The sequence below is a fragment of the Leishmania infantum genome, chromosome 26 (genome assembly GCF_000002875.2).
Source record: "Leishmania infantum JPCM5 genome chromosome 26".
In the NCBI taxonomy this organism is placed as follows: Eukaryota; Euglenozoa; class Kinetoplastea; order Trypanosomatida; family Trypanosomatidae; genus Leishmania; species Leishmania infantum.
In genome coordinates, this window is record NC_009410.2 from 840,302 (window position 1) to 853,756 (window position 13,455).

Genomic DNA, 13,455 nt, shown 5'->3' on the forward strand with positions numbered 1-13,455 from the left:
GAGAGATACATGCATATATGCATTCACATGCATATACGTACACGCAGGCATAGAAGAAAGCCCAAGAGGTACAGGAGAGGGACTAGAGGCTGGACGGCCACCCCCTTCTCCTCTCCTCTGCGTATGCCTGTATATGCCTGTGCGCGCGTGTGTCTGTGTCGACCTCTGTCGACACTCCCCACCTGTACCGATGTTTATATATGAGTATTGGTTTGATGGTGTTGGCGCGTTCGACGGTGGTGAGGTATTGGATGCTCCCCTCTCTCTCTCCCGCACGCTGTGCAACGTTGATGATCATCTTTCCAAACACGCAAGTCATACACGCACACACTGAAGGGCTAAAGTCTCTCTCCCTGGCGGAGAAGGCATGCGGCCGCGTCGAAGCTGCCTTATTCGCTCGGGCAGCGCCTCAACCCTTTGCCTACAGGTGTCTGGGCGAGCAAGAGCGAGTGCGGCCGTGGCGTCACCAGCTGGCTTTTGCACACGTACTCGATAGCTGTTCAGTGGGACGGCAATTTCCTCCTCTCTCTCGCTCTGACGCCCTGTACGCTGCGTGCGTACGCACACATACATCGCCACTCCCCCCTCCCCCACTCACCTCGTCTTGAATGCCTTTTCATTCTTTCCCGGCTTATGACCTGTCCTTCGCCTTGTGCCATGTGCGATGTACTCGCGGCAGCGGCAGCGGCAGCAGCGGTTAGAGAGAAGGGAGAAGAGAGAAGAGACGCATCCTTTCGCGTGCGTTGCGCGCATGTGTGCATGTGTGTCCACGAGTCCGTCTGTCTTTGCCTTCTCTTTCAGTAGCGTACTATTCTCTCTCTCTCGATTTCGTGTGATAGCCCTCTTCAGCGCCTAACGCCCGCACGCACAGAGGCACGCCGGGTGTCGTGCAGCTGCACCGAAGCTCACCTCGTTGCGCTGCGGCGTACACCTCACTCTTCCCCCTCCCTCCTGTGCCTCCTCTGACCCGCTGCTTCTTGCCAAACGCCTCGTTGCCGTCCACTGCTGCCTGCCGCTGCTCGTAGAGACGCGCTCCAGTCCGGCCAAAGCAGCAGAGGGGAGCTGTGCGGTGACGGGAGCGGTGAGTGGACACACACACACACACACAGACGAAGGCATCGCCAGGCGTGCTATGTGCATTATGCGGTCTCGTCGACAGACCGTCTCGGACACGGTCGGCACGCTCAGCATGGATCCATGGAATGATGACCGAGTGCGTGACTTTGTTGCCATCAACACGATTCAGCGGCTGCGCGCGTACCACTTGCCGACCAGCGCGCCGATGCCCGTGATCGATGAGGTGAACACGGCGCGTGCGCTGAACCTCATACTGCTGCCGAGGGCCGATCCCGACTACCGACCCTGCCTCGGCGAGCAGCCTCCGTCGCGCACACAGCTGCGAGCACGGCGGCGCGCGACGGCGAGACAGGAGAGGCCAGAGCGTCGCCAAAGGCATCAGGAGGGTTCAGGTCGAGGTGAGCAAGGCGGCTGCTCGCCAGAGTCCCCTTCGACCACTGTGTCGACCTCCTCCAGCTCCGACGATGGCAGCAACGTCGACGACGATACAGCCACAGAGCACGGCGCCACCGTATCAATGCCGAACTCCTCATTTTCTACGGACATCGCAACTCCCACTAAGCAAGCAAAGCCGCGCTCCCCGGTTGCTTCCGGTGCCGCCGCCGCTGCAGCCCTGTCCAGGCAGTGCGCCATCGACCGCGCGCGCTCCCTTTTCTTTGGCGCGTTGTCGTTCACCTCCTCGACCTCGCCGCGACGGCTGGTGAACTCGCCCCACGTTCCGCTGACGCCGTCGATAGCGTCCACGACGACTATTGCAGGTCGGCCATCTATGCATGTTCCCCGCTCTCCCAAAGAAGCGTCTCTCAGCACGACAGCCAGTCCTCTTTCGTCAGACGCGAGGGCGGCCCAGCGCCGAGCTGGAAGGGAAGTAGCTGCGGCGGCTACGGAAGAGGGCTCGGTGACGGCTATGCCGCCTGCCCCTCTTGCACTGTCGGCCACCAGGTCACTTGGCATGGAGCTGGACGCGCATATCGAGGCAAACAGCACTCCACTGCGCCCGCCGCCGCCAATGCAGTATGTCGGTGTTTCTGCTGAAGCGCAGACACCCGCCTCTGCGGAGGCGAATGCAAGCGAATCGGACGTGTCGCCGAGCAGCTCCGCCGTGGTTGCGTCCCATGAGGCATCTAAGTCGGAAGTCGATGCGCTGTGCGAGAGCACTTCTACCAAGACGACTGCGATGACTACTCCTTCGGCCACAGAGCAGCCGCGAGCTCCTCTGGGAGCGGCACCGGATGCTGTTCGACCACCTTCTCCAAGACTGGTGGGAGCCGAAGGGGGCAGGACCACAACTCCGCCCACTAGTCATGGTGACCCCCGCAGCAGCAGCAGCTCCACGGATATTATGCATACATGCGACGTCTGCGACGCCATCATCCAGTACTATCAATCAATGTTGACGAGAGGTGTCGTGCTCGACCGCTACAACCACAAGGATCTCGCCTTTGTGTGGTGGGTTCTGGGACGAAACATGGACGTCGCCGCCCTCGAAAATCGCGGCCCGATGCGGCGCGAGGCACTCATGATCACCCTGCGAAACTTCTACTACACGCTGCTGACGGCAGAGGAGGCGAGAGCGAAGGAAGCGGCGGGTGAGGCGGAGAAGAGCCACGCCGAGAAAACGGAGCTAGCGGGAACCGGTGTCCCCGCTGCATCAGCAGCTCCCGGCGGCCAAACGACTTTGTCACGGTCGGCTGACGCAACGGCTACTGGAGACCAGCAAGACGAGGCCGAGGACACGGAGGAGCACTCGAGGCGTACGAGCGGCAAGGCCGCCGAAAGCAGTGACATCACCGCAGATGTACTTGCTGATGCATCTGTGCTTAGGCGACCCCCTCGTGCACGCTCTCGCGTCTCCCACACGTCCAGCGCGAGTGCCGCTTCTGCAGCTTCATGTCGACAGAGGGACTCCCTAAGAGCAGCACGGACAACGAGCGGCTCCGCGGCGTTGAAGCGGAGTCGGCTTGATAAGCCCCTCGTATCCTCCGGCAGTGATGACAAGGAGTGCGACGACGAGCATCTTGTCGAAGAGGGCGTCGGCGCCGGCGCTGATGAGCAGGAACGGCTGCCGGTGACGCCGTCGCGAGGGAGGACCAGCGTCCCACCGCTGCAGAAGAAGTCGCCCCACAAAGAGGGCACCACACTGACGGCAAGGCGTCGCGCAGTGGCTGGCTGTGCTCTTGGCAGCAGTAGCAGCGCAACAGGAAAAGGTCTCGCTGCCGCTCTGCTCGGGGAGGATGAGGAGGAGACGGCGACGGATGTCGTAGCTGAAGGTGTTGACGATGCACTTGAGAAGGAGGCTGATACACTTCACTCGCAGACAGAGAGCAGCGTCGTGTCACGTGCTGGTAGCGTGGCGCAGAGCAGCACTGGCGAGATCCGCCGTCATCACCGCCGCGCTGCCGAGCGCAACAAGGCTGTCGAGGAGACGTGGGCCTCTACACGAACCGGAAGGCGTGCTGCGGCCATCAAGGCAGCCGCGCAGTTGGTGCTCCAAGGCACCGCCGATGCCATGGCGCACCGAAAGTCGATTAAAGCGGTGCCCTTCACCAACGCATCTGGAGCGTCGAGGACGGCAGCGGCCAAGACATTGAAGCAAGAGGCTTCCAGCACCGCCGCGGTGATACCGTCGGCGCCCGCCGGCGGCAGTGCCACATCCAAGCTGCAGCAAAAGAAGCGCACCGGCTCGAAACGGGCACGTAGCCCCAGCCGCGAAACCTCCCCAGGCGAAGGTCATCGAAGCCGCAGCAGTGACAGCGGCGGTGACAGCGACATGGAGCTCACAAAGGCGGAAGCGAAAGGGAGTAACACCGAAGCGCCACGCATGGTGTCACGCGTGAGCGCGAGCAAGAACAAGAGCCGAGCGGCGGTTTTCGCGGAGGCTCCCGCGGTGAAGGCAGAGAGGGTGACGCCGACTGTCCATCCTCCTTCTGGAAAGGCTACCGCCCCTCTCTTCGGCGCCCCCACCACAACTACTCCTGGCAGTGCTGCGGCGGCAGCCACTACCTCGAAGAAAGGCAGGCGCGGTGAGGAGCACCGGGGACGTCCTCGTGGCAGCTTCAAGATACCGCGCGTCGACTCCTCGGCGACGGAGGACCAGGGTAACGGCTTACTCGCGAGTGTCACGCTAAGCAGCCAGAGCCGGCGTGATGGCGGGGGGTGTTCCACCGCCGTCCTCACAGGGACTTCTTCGGAGACAGCTGCTCCTCACCAGCGCTCCGCTGCGGTGAGCGTGACTGTGGCCCCTCCATCCTTTTCTGCGCCGTCGAAGACTAGCGAGGATGCGGCCCCGCTCGAGCTCCCTGTGTACGAGATGCCGCTGCGCCTGACAGCGCACCAGCGCGCCGTGCGCTCGCGTATTCAGCAACGCATGGGTGTACCTCTGCCGGCGCCGCCACCACGTAGTTCCGCTGGCTCAATCTCCCAGGACTCCGGCATCGACGCACAGTGGGCCACGGTGTACTCATCCTACACCTTCCTCCTCTCCTCCTTTAGAACGGCAGCATGGACGCGAATCAGTCAGGACGGCGGCGGCCATGAGCGGCGGGCGATCACCGCCCCCGTGCTCTGGTACGGCCAGGCCATATCACCTGTCGTGGGAGGTGAGTCGACATCCACCAGCAGTAGTGGTGCCGACCACAGCAGACAAGCAAGAGAAAAGGCATTGGCGGCGGCGCTTAGCGAGGACGCTCTGGTGAACAGCGGCGCACCCTCCGGTGCCGCTGCCATCGCCACAGCGGCTGGCGCCCTTACGCGGCAGCGTGGTCGAAAACGCAGGATCGAGGGCGGCGTTGATCCGAGCTTGCGTGGTAACGTTCTCAGGCATGACCAGGTCGCCCTGGAGCGACTGGTGAAAGAGCGATTAGCGCAGGTCGCAGAGCGGAGGCAGGCTGCCGTGTCGCATATCGTTGGAAGCGATCAAGGAAAGTGTCGCGCTTCAGGCTCAGGCACTGCTCAGGTGAAACAGGAACCGCGCAGCGGCAGCGAGGAAGCAGAAAAGCAGGACGACGAGGTGCATGTGTTGAGGGCGAAGCCTGCTGTCGGCTTACCAGTGTCGCCCACTTGCGCTTCTCCCGTTGTAGCAGCTACGACACCATTGGACCCGGCGAGGAGGGCAGGAGAAGGCGCAGATGCCACGGCAGAGGAGGCGATTGCGCCTGAGCAGCGCCGGGACAACTCAGCGCAGCGCGCGCTGTTGCCACAGGCGTCCGCCTTTGGTGACCTGCCGTATGCTCAGCAGTGTCTTCTAGTGTGGTCCGCCGCAGGGTTGCTGGAGCGGCACATACATCGGCGCCAGATGGAAGATGCTCGACGCGAGCGCCTCCTGGCGCGGTGCGGCCGCATGGCTACTCGACGGATGGCTGCCCGTGTCGCTGCCGTCATCCAGGGTGGAATTGCAGACGGGAATGCATGCGACAATGCCGAGGATGCCGCCGCGCAACTGGCCGGCGAGCTCCGAGGAGGTGACGAGGACCGCGATAGCGGTGCGAGCGGAGAGGACAGCGATGCGCCCGAGGAGAGGACACGCAGCGGCACTCTTGGGCGGACGAGCGGGACGTCACACAAGGCCGATGTCGAGGAGCACATCGACCGCCTTGAGCACTTGAGCGATCAATCTGCATCTTCGCGTTCCCCCTCTGCCGTCTCGTCGTCCGCGTCCTCGGAGGAGCGCTTCCACAAGGTCATGCGCCCGCTACCGCGCCGCGCTTATGACTACTGGGCCGCCTATCGTCGCGCCGGTGACAGTGGGTGACAGACACACACGCCGGCACGGCGCGCGTGCATGTGTGGGCATCGGTGTTCCTCCTCTCTGCGTCGATATCAGCAGCGGAAGACAACGGCGATGACAGGAAAACGTTTGCCACAGGGATGGGGCGAAAAGACGGGAAGCGGAGGAGAGAGTTCACCAGGTACGACCCAAGATGGTGTACTGTGGGGCTGTCAGAGTTGTAGCTTGAGGACTGTGTATGTGTGTGTGTCTGCGCGCCGCAGCATACAGACCCCTTCATTATCAGCCCGCACACACATCTTCATGCAGACGAGCATATTTGCTCTTCTGGTCTGTTGTTTGAACCCTTCCCTCTCGCCTCACTCCCCCCCCAAATCCTGCTCTTGCTCGGACCCACTCAGCTGCCCCCCCCCCTCGCCCTCCTCCTTCCTTACCTTCATGCAGAGACTCACCACCCACACCCACACCCACACACACAGAAACGCACAATCGTTAAGGAATACGGCCAGCACGGCAGCCATCGTGGACCCCTCTCGCTTTTCTTAGCCCACACACATACAGCAATCCTACCCTAACGACGCACACCCATCCTTCCGGTTCCAAATAGGGCTCCGTCTCATCTCTCAGGTTGCGGGACTCCCCCTCGTACCCCCCCTCCTTCCCTCCCTCCGTTGCGCTCGTCTCTATCAGTGTGTGTGTGCTGCTGCGGTCGCGACATCACGCTGGAATGAATGCTACACTTTCTGACTGGTGTGTACAACAGCCTCTTTAGCACCCCCGAGTACAATGTCCTGATTGTCGGCCGCGAGTGCGCAGGCAAGTCGACGCTGCTGGAGCAACTCAAGTTCCTCTACACCCCAGCCGTACAGCAGCAGCAGCAGGCGTCTTTGTTGGCGGACCGCTCCAGCAGCAGCGCAGGTGAGAAGGCGATTACCTTGACAACAAACATAGTGACTGAAGCCCCCACGACCCCACCACCGCAACAAAGGCCGCGTAGACATCCACTGCCGCCCGGCACTCCACTTCCTGCCACAGCAACGCAACTGGCACAGAAGCGCATCCGTCCGACAGTGGGCCTCAACTACGCTGTGGTGCAGCACCGCTTCAGCCCCCCCGTTTCGGCTGTCACGCTGGTGAAAAAGTCGCAGTTGCCATTGCAGGCCGTCGCCTCCCTGCCGTCGCTACCGCAGGATCTGCTGTACGAGCAACGCGCACGCCAACAGGAGGTCATGGCCAACGCGCCGAGTGATGCCGTCACACGTGTGGTGCTGCGAGACCTCGGTGGCCAAGCCGCGTTGCGCGACCTATGGGAGAAGTACTACCCGCGAAGTCAAGGAATCGTGTACGTTATCGACAGTACACTGCCTTTTCGCATTTCGTCTGCGTCGCCGTCATCGCCGCCATCCGCCACAGAAAAGCTGCCACGCGATCACTTTACCAAGCAAGAGCTGAAGGAAGTTTACAAGCAGGACCGCGATCTGCTCGCGCGACTCCTCCAGCACCCCCTGCTGCACGGCGTGCCGGTTCTGATCCTCAGCAACAAGACGGACGAGGTTACCCACATACCCCTCATGACCTTGCAAGAGGCGCTGCAGTTGGCGGAGCTGGCAGCCGATCCGACCTTTTACATGCTGCAGAACAGCAGCGACGGCCACAAAGCAGGCGAGGAGCTGGAGAGTCAACAGAGGCTGCATGACAACGGCAATGGTGGCAGCGGTCCTTCGCAACTTCCTGGTGCCGCTGCATCCCCGATCGGTGCGCCACTCTCACGTCTCTGCACCCGCTCAGAGGAGGTGCAGCTGCGTGTGGGAGGGAGCGGCTTCGGCGAAATTTCCATGCGAGTGGTGGAGGTGAGTGCGCTCGACGGAGTGGGGGTGGCGGGGGCCATGGACTGGTTGGTGGCGCAGTTGCTGCACCATGCACGAGACGTGGATAGCAGTGCCTGACTGGCTCAGTCACGCTCGTCGCGAAGAGAAGGTGCACTGTAAGTGACGGCGTCGGGGAGATGAATGAAGGCCAGCGGCAGGTGCTGTCGCGGCTCTAGTGGCGCGTGTGTGGATGCGTGGCAGTGTCCTCCCTCTCTACTTCCCGCGCCCCTTCTCTCCTCTGCAGATGCATGCAGGCCCCGCTTTTCCGAACTCTCTTACTGGTGCCTTCTTCCTTCTCATTGTGTTACCGCGTCGCCCCCTCGTTTTGATGGGCACTCGAAAGGGGACATACACACCATCAACAACATTGACAACGGGGGTGGGGAAGGGAGGCGAATGCACGCATCTACTCGCACGTGGGCTTGTGCGTGCCTGTGCCGCTCCTGCGTGCCACCAAAGCCGAATCTTTGGTGGTAGTTGAAGGGCGTTAGGGAGGGAAGGGCAGGGGAGAAGGTGTGTGTGCGCGTATGTGTGCACAGCATCAACTAGGTCCTCTTTTCTTCTTGGTTGCTGTTGTTGATATTGTTTCATGTGTCACTTCCCCGCCCCTCTCCCTCCCTCCTCCTCCCACTCCCTTGGGCTGCCGAGGTCATGTTTATTTTATATGTGTTTTCGAATCCCCGCCGACGTCCCGAACTCTCGCCAGGTGCCCATGGCTGACAGCAACGGGGAGGAGGCATCTCTCTCCCTCTCTCCATCGGCCCCTCTTCTCTGAAAAGCGTACTGGAAGGCTGTGAGAGCGAAACACGGAAACGGGGGGGAGGGGAGGAGAGAACTGTTGCACGGACGCCGCGCACCTCCTCAACCTTTCTCTCTGCTCGAATCTCTCACGCCCCTGTCTTCTTCCTTTCACTTCCTCTGACCCCCCGCCCCTAACTTCCCTCTCCCCCTCCTCCCTCTCTCTGACGGACCTTCCACCCTGCACCGTCCCCCCTCCTGCACCCTACTTTCCTCCACCACATACACGCATGCACGCATACCGTAGCGTCGCGGCAAAAGTATCACCCCCAACTTATTGGAGGAGAAGCACGTCGCTGTCGTGGTGACACAGAGTTGCAGGTGGAGTACACGAAGGACAGCGTAGTTGTGGCCCTTCCTTGCCAACCACAGCCCCCACCCTCCATCTCCCATTTGTTTGCGTAAGGTAGCACACAGGAGGGCATGAGCAACTGCGGATGCAGTGTCACATGCACGAACTCGCGGCTACCTCTCTCCATTTCCCTCTGAGTGTGTTTCTCATTCTGGGTGGACAGCCTCGCGGCACCTTCTGGCAAGCCTGCATACGAACACAGCGCCCGCAGCCCGACAGCAGCGATGCTCGATCCAAAGAAAATATCTGCCGCTGTGCTGGGCTACGCGCCCCAGTTCGTGCTGACACGCTTCTCGTCAGTAATCATGGGCATCATTATCGCATACGGAGTGCTGCTCTTCTTCCTCGGGCATCCGCCTTTCTTCCAACGTGTAGGAGAGCTGTCTCTCACGACGACACTGGGCTACTGGGGTGCGCGTGCTACGCGGTACGGGATTGTGCGAATTGTGCACCTGATTGAAGGCACGACCCCGGAGAGCGCGGCAGCGGCGGCGGCGGCGCCGGAGGGTGCGTCCAGCCCAGGCAGCTCCCGAGGTGCGACGTCATCGTCTAGGTCGCAGTCGGGGGCGGGAAGGTGTAAATCGAAGGGCCTGGACTGAGAAACCTCCTTTCTCTCTTGGCTGCAGTGCTTATTCCCTTCGAGCAGGCTGCATCCCGCCAGTATCGGCGGGCCCTCTAAGCCGTGCCGCCTTTCCACCGGTGCTCTGAGAGTGCGATCAGAGCGCATCCCTCACGCCAATGCGAGAGGGGAGAGAAGCGAGACGTGTGCGCTGTGGCGGTGCCGTCGGCGTGGCCCGGCGTAGTGCGATGGAGACGATTGCCACCCTTGTGCGTTCGTCCGTTCGAGCGCAGCGGATGTGCGTGTTGTCGTTGTTGCTGGTTCGATTGCCCACTTTGATAATTTTTTTTCGCCACCCACGCATCGTCCTCGTCTTAAGTGCGCAATCGACACCCCCACCTCCCCAACAAAAAAGAGCATGAGCTCTACCCCTCCGATCAGCTTCCCCCCCCCTGGAGTGCACGCACATGCTTGTGCTGTCAGTGCGAAGGTGCAGCGACAACTTTCACAGCCACACCAGCTCTATAGGCCTCGTGCTCCGTTACAATCTGATTGATACAAGATGCCGCAAAGTACTTGCTCGATGTGCACACACGAGGACGCGGGCACGAGTGGTTTCTAGTACTGCATCGCGACGCTCTTACGGGTAGTAGCTTGCGGTACCGCTTTCTTCAGAGGCTTCAGCACACCGCGGCACGCGAGTACTCGTTCATTTCACTTACCTCTTTATCTATGCTTCTCTCTGACTCACCGTCTTGTGTTACGCGCTCCTTCTTCACCGGCCCACCCACTCCGCCACACACACGCGCACGTGCACACAGTCATCAGCATCACCACATACGTCTTTGGTGCTTTCTTTTTTTTTCCTTTTATTCTTACCTTCCTTGCATTCTCCAGAACGGAAACGAGCATCGATCATCAACCTTCACAGCCACGCTACTGCGCACTGGCACGCACGGAGGACTCGCAACAAGATCAACAACACCCGCAAAAGCACAAGGAGGGGCAGGCAGACGCACATACGCCTCCTCCCACTATCTTTTCTTTAGAAGAGCAAGCCGCCGGCGCTCAGGAGAACGCACACGCACACGCAGTTGTGGTGACAGCGTCGCTGAAAAATGGCTCAGCAGCATCCACACCGACGCTACGAGGGGTACGCATACCCTACCGAGTTCCAATCCGCGCCGACAGGCAGTCGCGACAGTGGTGGCGGTGCGTACTTCGGCAGAGAGCGGATACCGTCGCCCTCTGCTACCTCACTCTCCGGCGCCACCGGCCTCGTTCGGCGCTCTGTGCAGCACACTGGTGCCGCCGCCGTGGCCGCTGCTTCCACCGGTGCCAACGCTGCCAGCTACCAGGGATCGTACGGCTACTTCCACGGGCAAGGTAACAGCATTGACATCACCAGCGGCTACAACAGCGATGCCGGGAGCTCGACGTCAAACCCGCTATACGGAGGCGGCGGCAGAAGCGGGTACATAGTCCCGAATACCTCGTCACAGCACCAGGAGGTGGTGGTGGGAACTAGTAGAAGCTCCGCTGGGGCGTCCGGTGCGAACTCTACAGAGCCTTCGCCTGGTGTGTGGGCAGCAGAGCCCGGCGTGAACGGCCTGACCGCGAGCGGCCGTCGGCTCTCAAAGCTTCCGCCGCGACTGCATGAGCCTGGAATTTTCCAGCCCTCCAGCGACGGCAGCGCTGGCTCAATCACGAACAGCACCATCGGCAGCAACTCAGCGCGTCCACCGACTCAGCAAACGTTTCTGCCGTCGGAGCCGTTAATGCAGCCCCTGCCGCTTGCTGCATCACAGCACCGTCGGCATCATTATCAGCAGCAGCCATATGTGGTGTCGATGCCGTCGTCGGCGGCCAGCAACCTGCAGCGGGGGACGGCAAGCGGGGCGGCGCCGCCGGAGGCTGCATTTGTGCAGCGCAGCAGCTCGTGCGCGGCGAGCCCTATCAATATGAGTGGCCCGCGCATGCCAGCTGCCTACGATGCTTCGGCCAGTCCGAACATTGCCGGCGGCGCTGTGTTCGGTAGCGGCCGTACGAGTGGGTTTTTGGGTCGCCTCATAGCGCAGGTTCTGCCGGTGGTAGACGACAGTGCCGGAGACCCTGGCAGCGGGATCGGTGCTGGCAGTGCAGCCCCCATCGGTGAGCGTCCCCTGCATCAGCTCCGCTTTGGAAACCCCGCCGACGACCTGCCGTTACTCGAGGAACTTGGTATCTTTCCTCGGCATATATTGGGCAAGGCGCGCGCCGTACTGAACCCCTTCAAGTCAATAAGCGTCGACGCCGCGAAGGACACCGACCTGGCAGGTCCCGTCCTCTTCGCCCTCTCGTTAGCGGTGCTGCTATCACTGCGTGGCAAAATACAGTTCAGCGCGATCTACGGCCTTTTCATGCTCGGCGTCGGGTTCTTCAAGATGCTCCTGTCACTCATGCAGCCGCGCGGCGGTGTCCCACTACAGTTTGTCGCGAGTACGATCGGCTACGGTCTGCTTCCGACGGTGCTGCTCGCCGCCGTGCGCACCGTTGGCTCGTGGATTATGGGCCTCCGCGGCGTGCTGCCTCTTACGCTGCTGATGGTTGCGTGGTCGTCGTGGTGCGGAACGACGCTCGTGGCGAAGGGGCTAGGGATGGAGGAGCAGCGCTACCTTGTCCTGTACCCGATGCTTCTCTTCTACTCCACCTTCAATGTTGTGGCCGTGTACTAGGCGGCTGTGTGCGTGTCGATGCAAGGCTTGAGTGGAGGGGGAGATAAAGAGGCGGCGCAAGTGCGCTGGTGCTCGCTTTTCTCCTTCCTCTCACAGCGCGCGTCCGGGTGCGTGTGACTGTGCCCCTCAGTGCCTGGCGAGGAGCCAGACGATGTGGTGAATCGACAAATCAGGCTGAGGGAGGGCAGGGCAGCAACGGCGGAGGGTGAAGGGAGACACACCCCGCGGAGATCGCAGACATCACTGGGCTCACAGAGACGACTGCGGCCGCACCACCGTTGTGAACCCTTTCATTTTGTGTGTCCTTCTCCCTCCCTGCTCCTTCCACTGTGTGTATGCGTATGTGTCTGTGTGTATGTCTGTGTATGTGTGTGCTAGCATTTTAAGCAATGGCTTGCGTTCCCTCTACCTCCCTCCCTCCCTCCCTCCCTCCCTCCCCACACTTTCTATTTACCCGTGACGGAACCCCTCCTTCTCTTCCCTTGCCTCGCCAGGCCACGAGAACGGCCCTTATCAACTGACAGCAGCCAGCCTATCCACGCAACCATTTTTGTGTGCAAGTGTGAATGCGGCATGAGGAGGAGGGGAGTGTGCGGCTGCCGGGGTGGCCGTCGCCTCCCACCATCCCCTATCCCCACCCCTGTCCCTCGCCACCCTTTCTTCCCTAAGCTGCCTCTTTCATCAGGACAGGCCTTGCATTGCGCGACCGTGAGAAGAGGCGCCACTGCAAAGACGCGTGCCGGCACGGAGGATGTCTTCGCCTCACCGCTGTCCCCCCTCCCTCCCCAACTTTTTTCTTCCCGACTGCCCTCCTGTGCCCTCTCCTCCACTCACCCCCTTCCCTGCCTCAAACATCGCGTCATCTCGGACTTCACGCACAAACGAGCCACCTCAGAGACACGGCCAGCCAGCCCCGCTTGCATTCATTTGTCGACGCACACATACACACGTTAACAGCGCCACCGCCATACAGAAGTTGATAGAGTCCATTGCCTCCGGCGACATCTTCGTTGTTGGCGTGCGCTGGGCGATAGGCGAGGCATTACATCTCGTGTGTGCCCGTGCCCTGCGCACTTTGCCTCCGGTTCGGGCCGTCGCCACGTGAAGAAACAGCCGCAACCTTGCACGAGAGGCAAGCACACACACAAACGCACGCGCTCACACACACACACACACACACGCAGACATACATACTTATCTCGAATTCCGTTACGGCAACCCCTCTCCCACCCTTTTGTCATAGAATCGTCCCCCGATCGCTGCACCCGTGCCTGTGCATCGTGCGAGGCGAGGCACAGCGCGCTTAGAATCACTTCCTCACTCACCCACATACAGGCACGCCCTCATAGACTGCGCAACCC

At 61.2% G+C, this 13,455-nt stretch overlaps 3 protein-coding genes across 3 annotated transcripts; all 3 read left to right on the forward strand.

Annotated features, from left to right (window-relative positions):
- Positions 1-1,132: 1,132 nt before the first annotated feature.
- LINJ_26_2190 (conserved hypothetical protein) lies at positions 1,133-5,827 on the forward strand (the record flags this gene model as incomplete). The annotated part of the gene is made up of 1 exon (XM_001470519.1): positions 1,133-5,827. One exon carries the CDS (start codon positions 1,133-1,135, stop codon positions 5,825-5,827), a length of 4,695 nt encoding a protein of 1,564 aa, XP_001470556.1.
- Positions 5,828-6,534: 707 nt separating this feature from the next.
- LINJ_26_2200 (conserved hypothetical protein) lies at positions 6,535-7,749 on the forward strand (the record flags this gene model as incomplete). The annotated part of the gene is made up of 1 exon (XM_001470520.1): positions 6,535-7,749. One exon carries the CDS (start codon positions 6,535-6,537, stop codon positions 7,747-7,749), a length of 1,215 nt encoding a protein of 404 aa, XP_001470557.1.
- Positions 7,750-10,498: 2,749 nt separating this feature from the next.
- Positions 10,499-12,094, forward strand: LINJ_26_2210 (conserved hypothetical protein; the record flags this gene model as incomplete). The annotated part of the gene is made up of 1 exon (XM_001470521.1): positions 10,499-12,094. One exon carries the CDS (start codon positions 10,499-10,501, stop codon positions 12,092-12,094), a length of 1,596 nt encoding a protein of 531 aa, XP_001470558.1.
- Between the last annotated feature and the right edge of the window lie 1,361 nt (positions 12,095-13,455).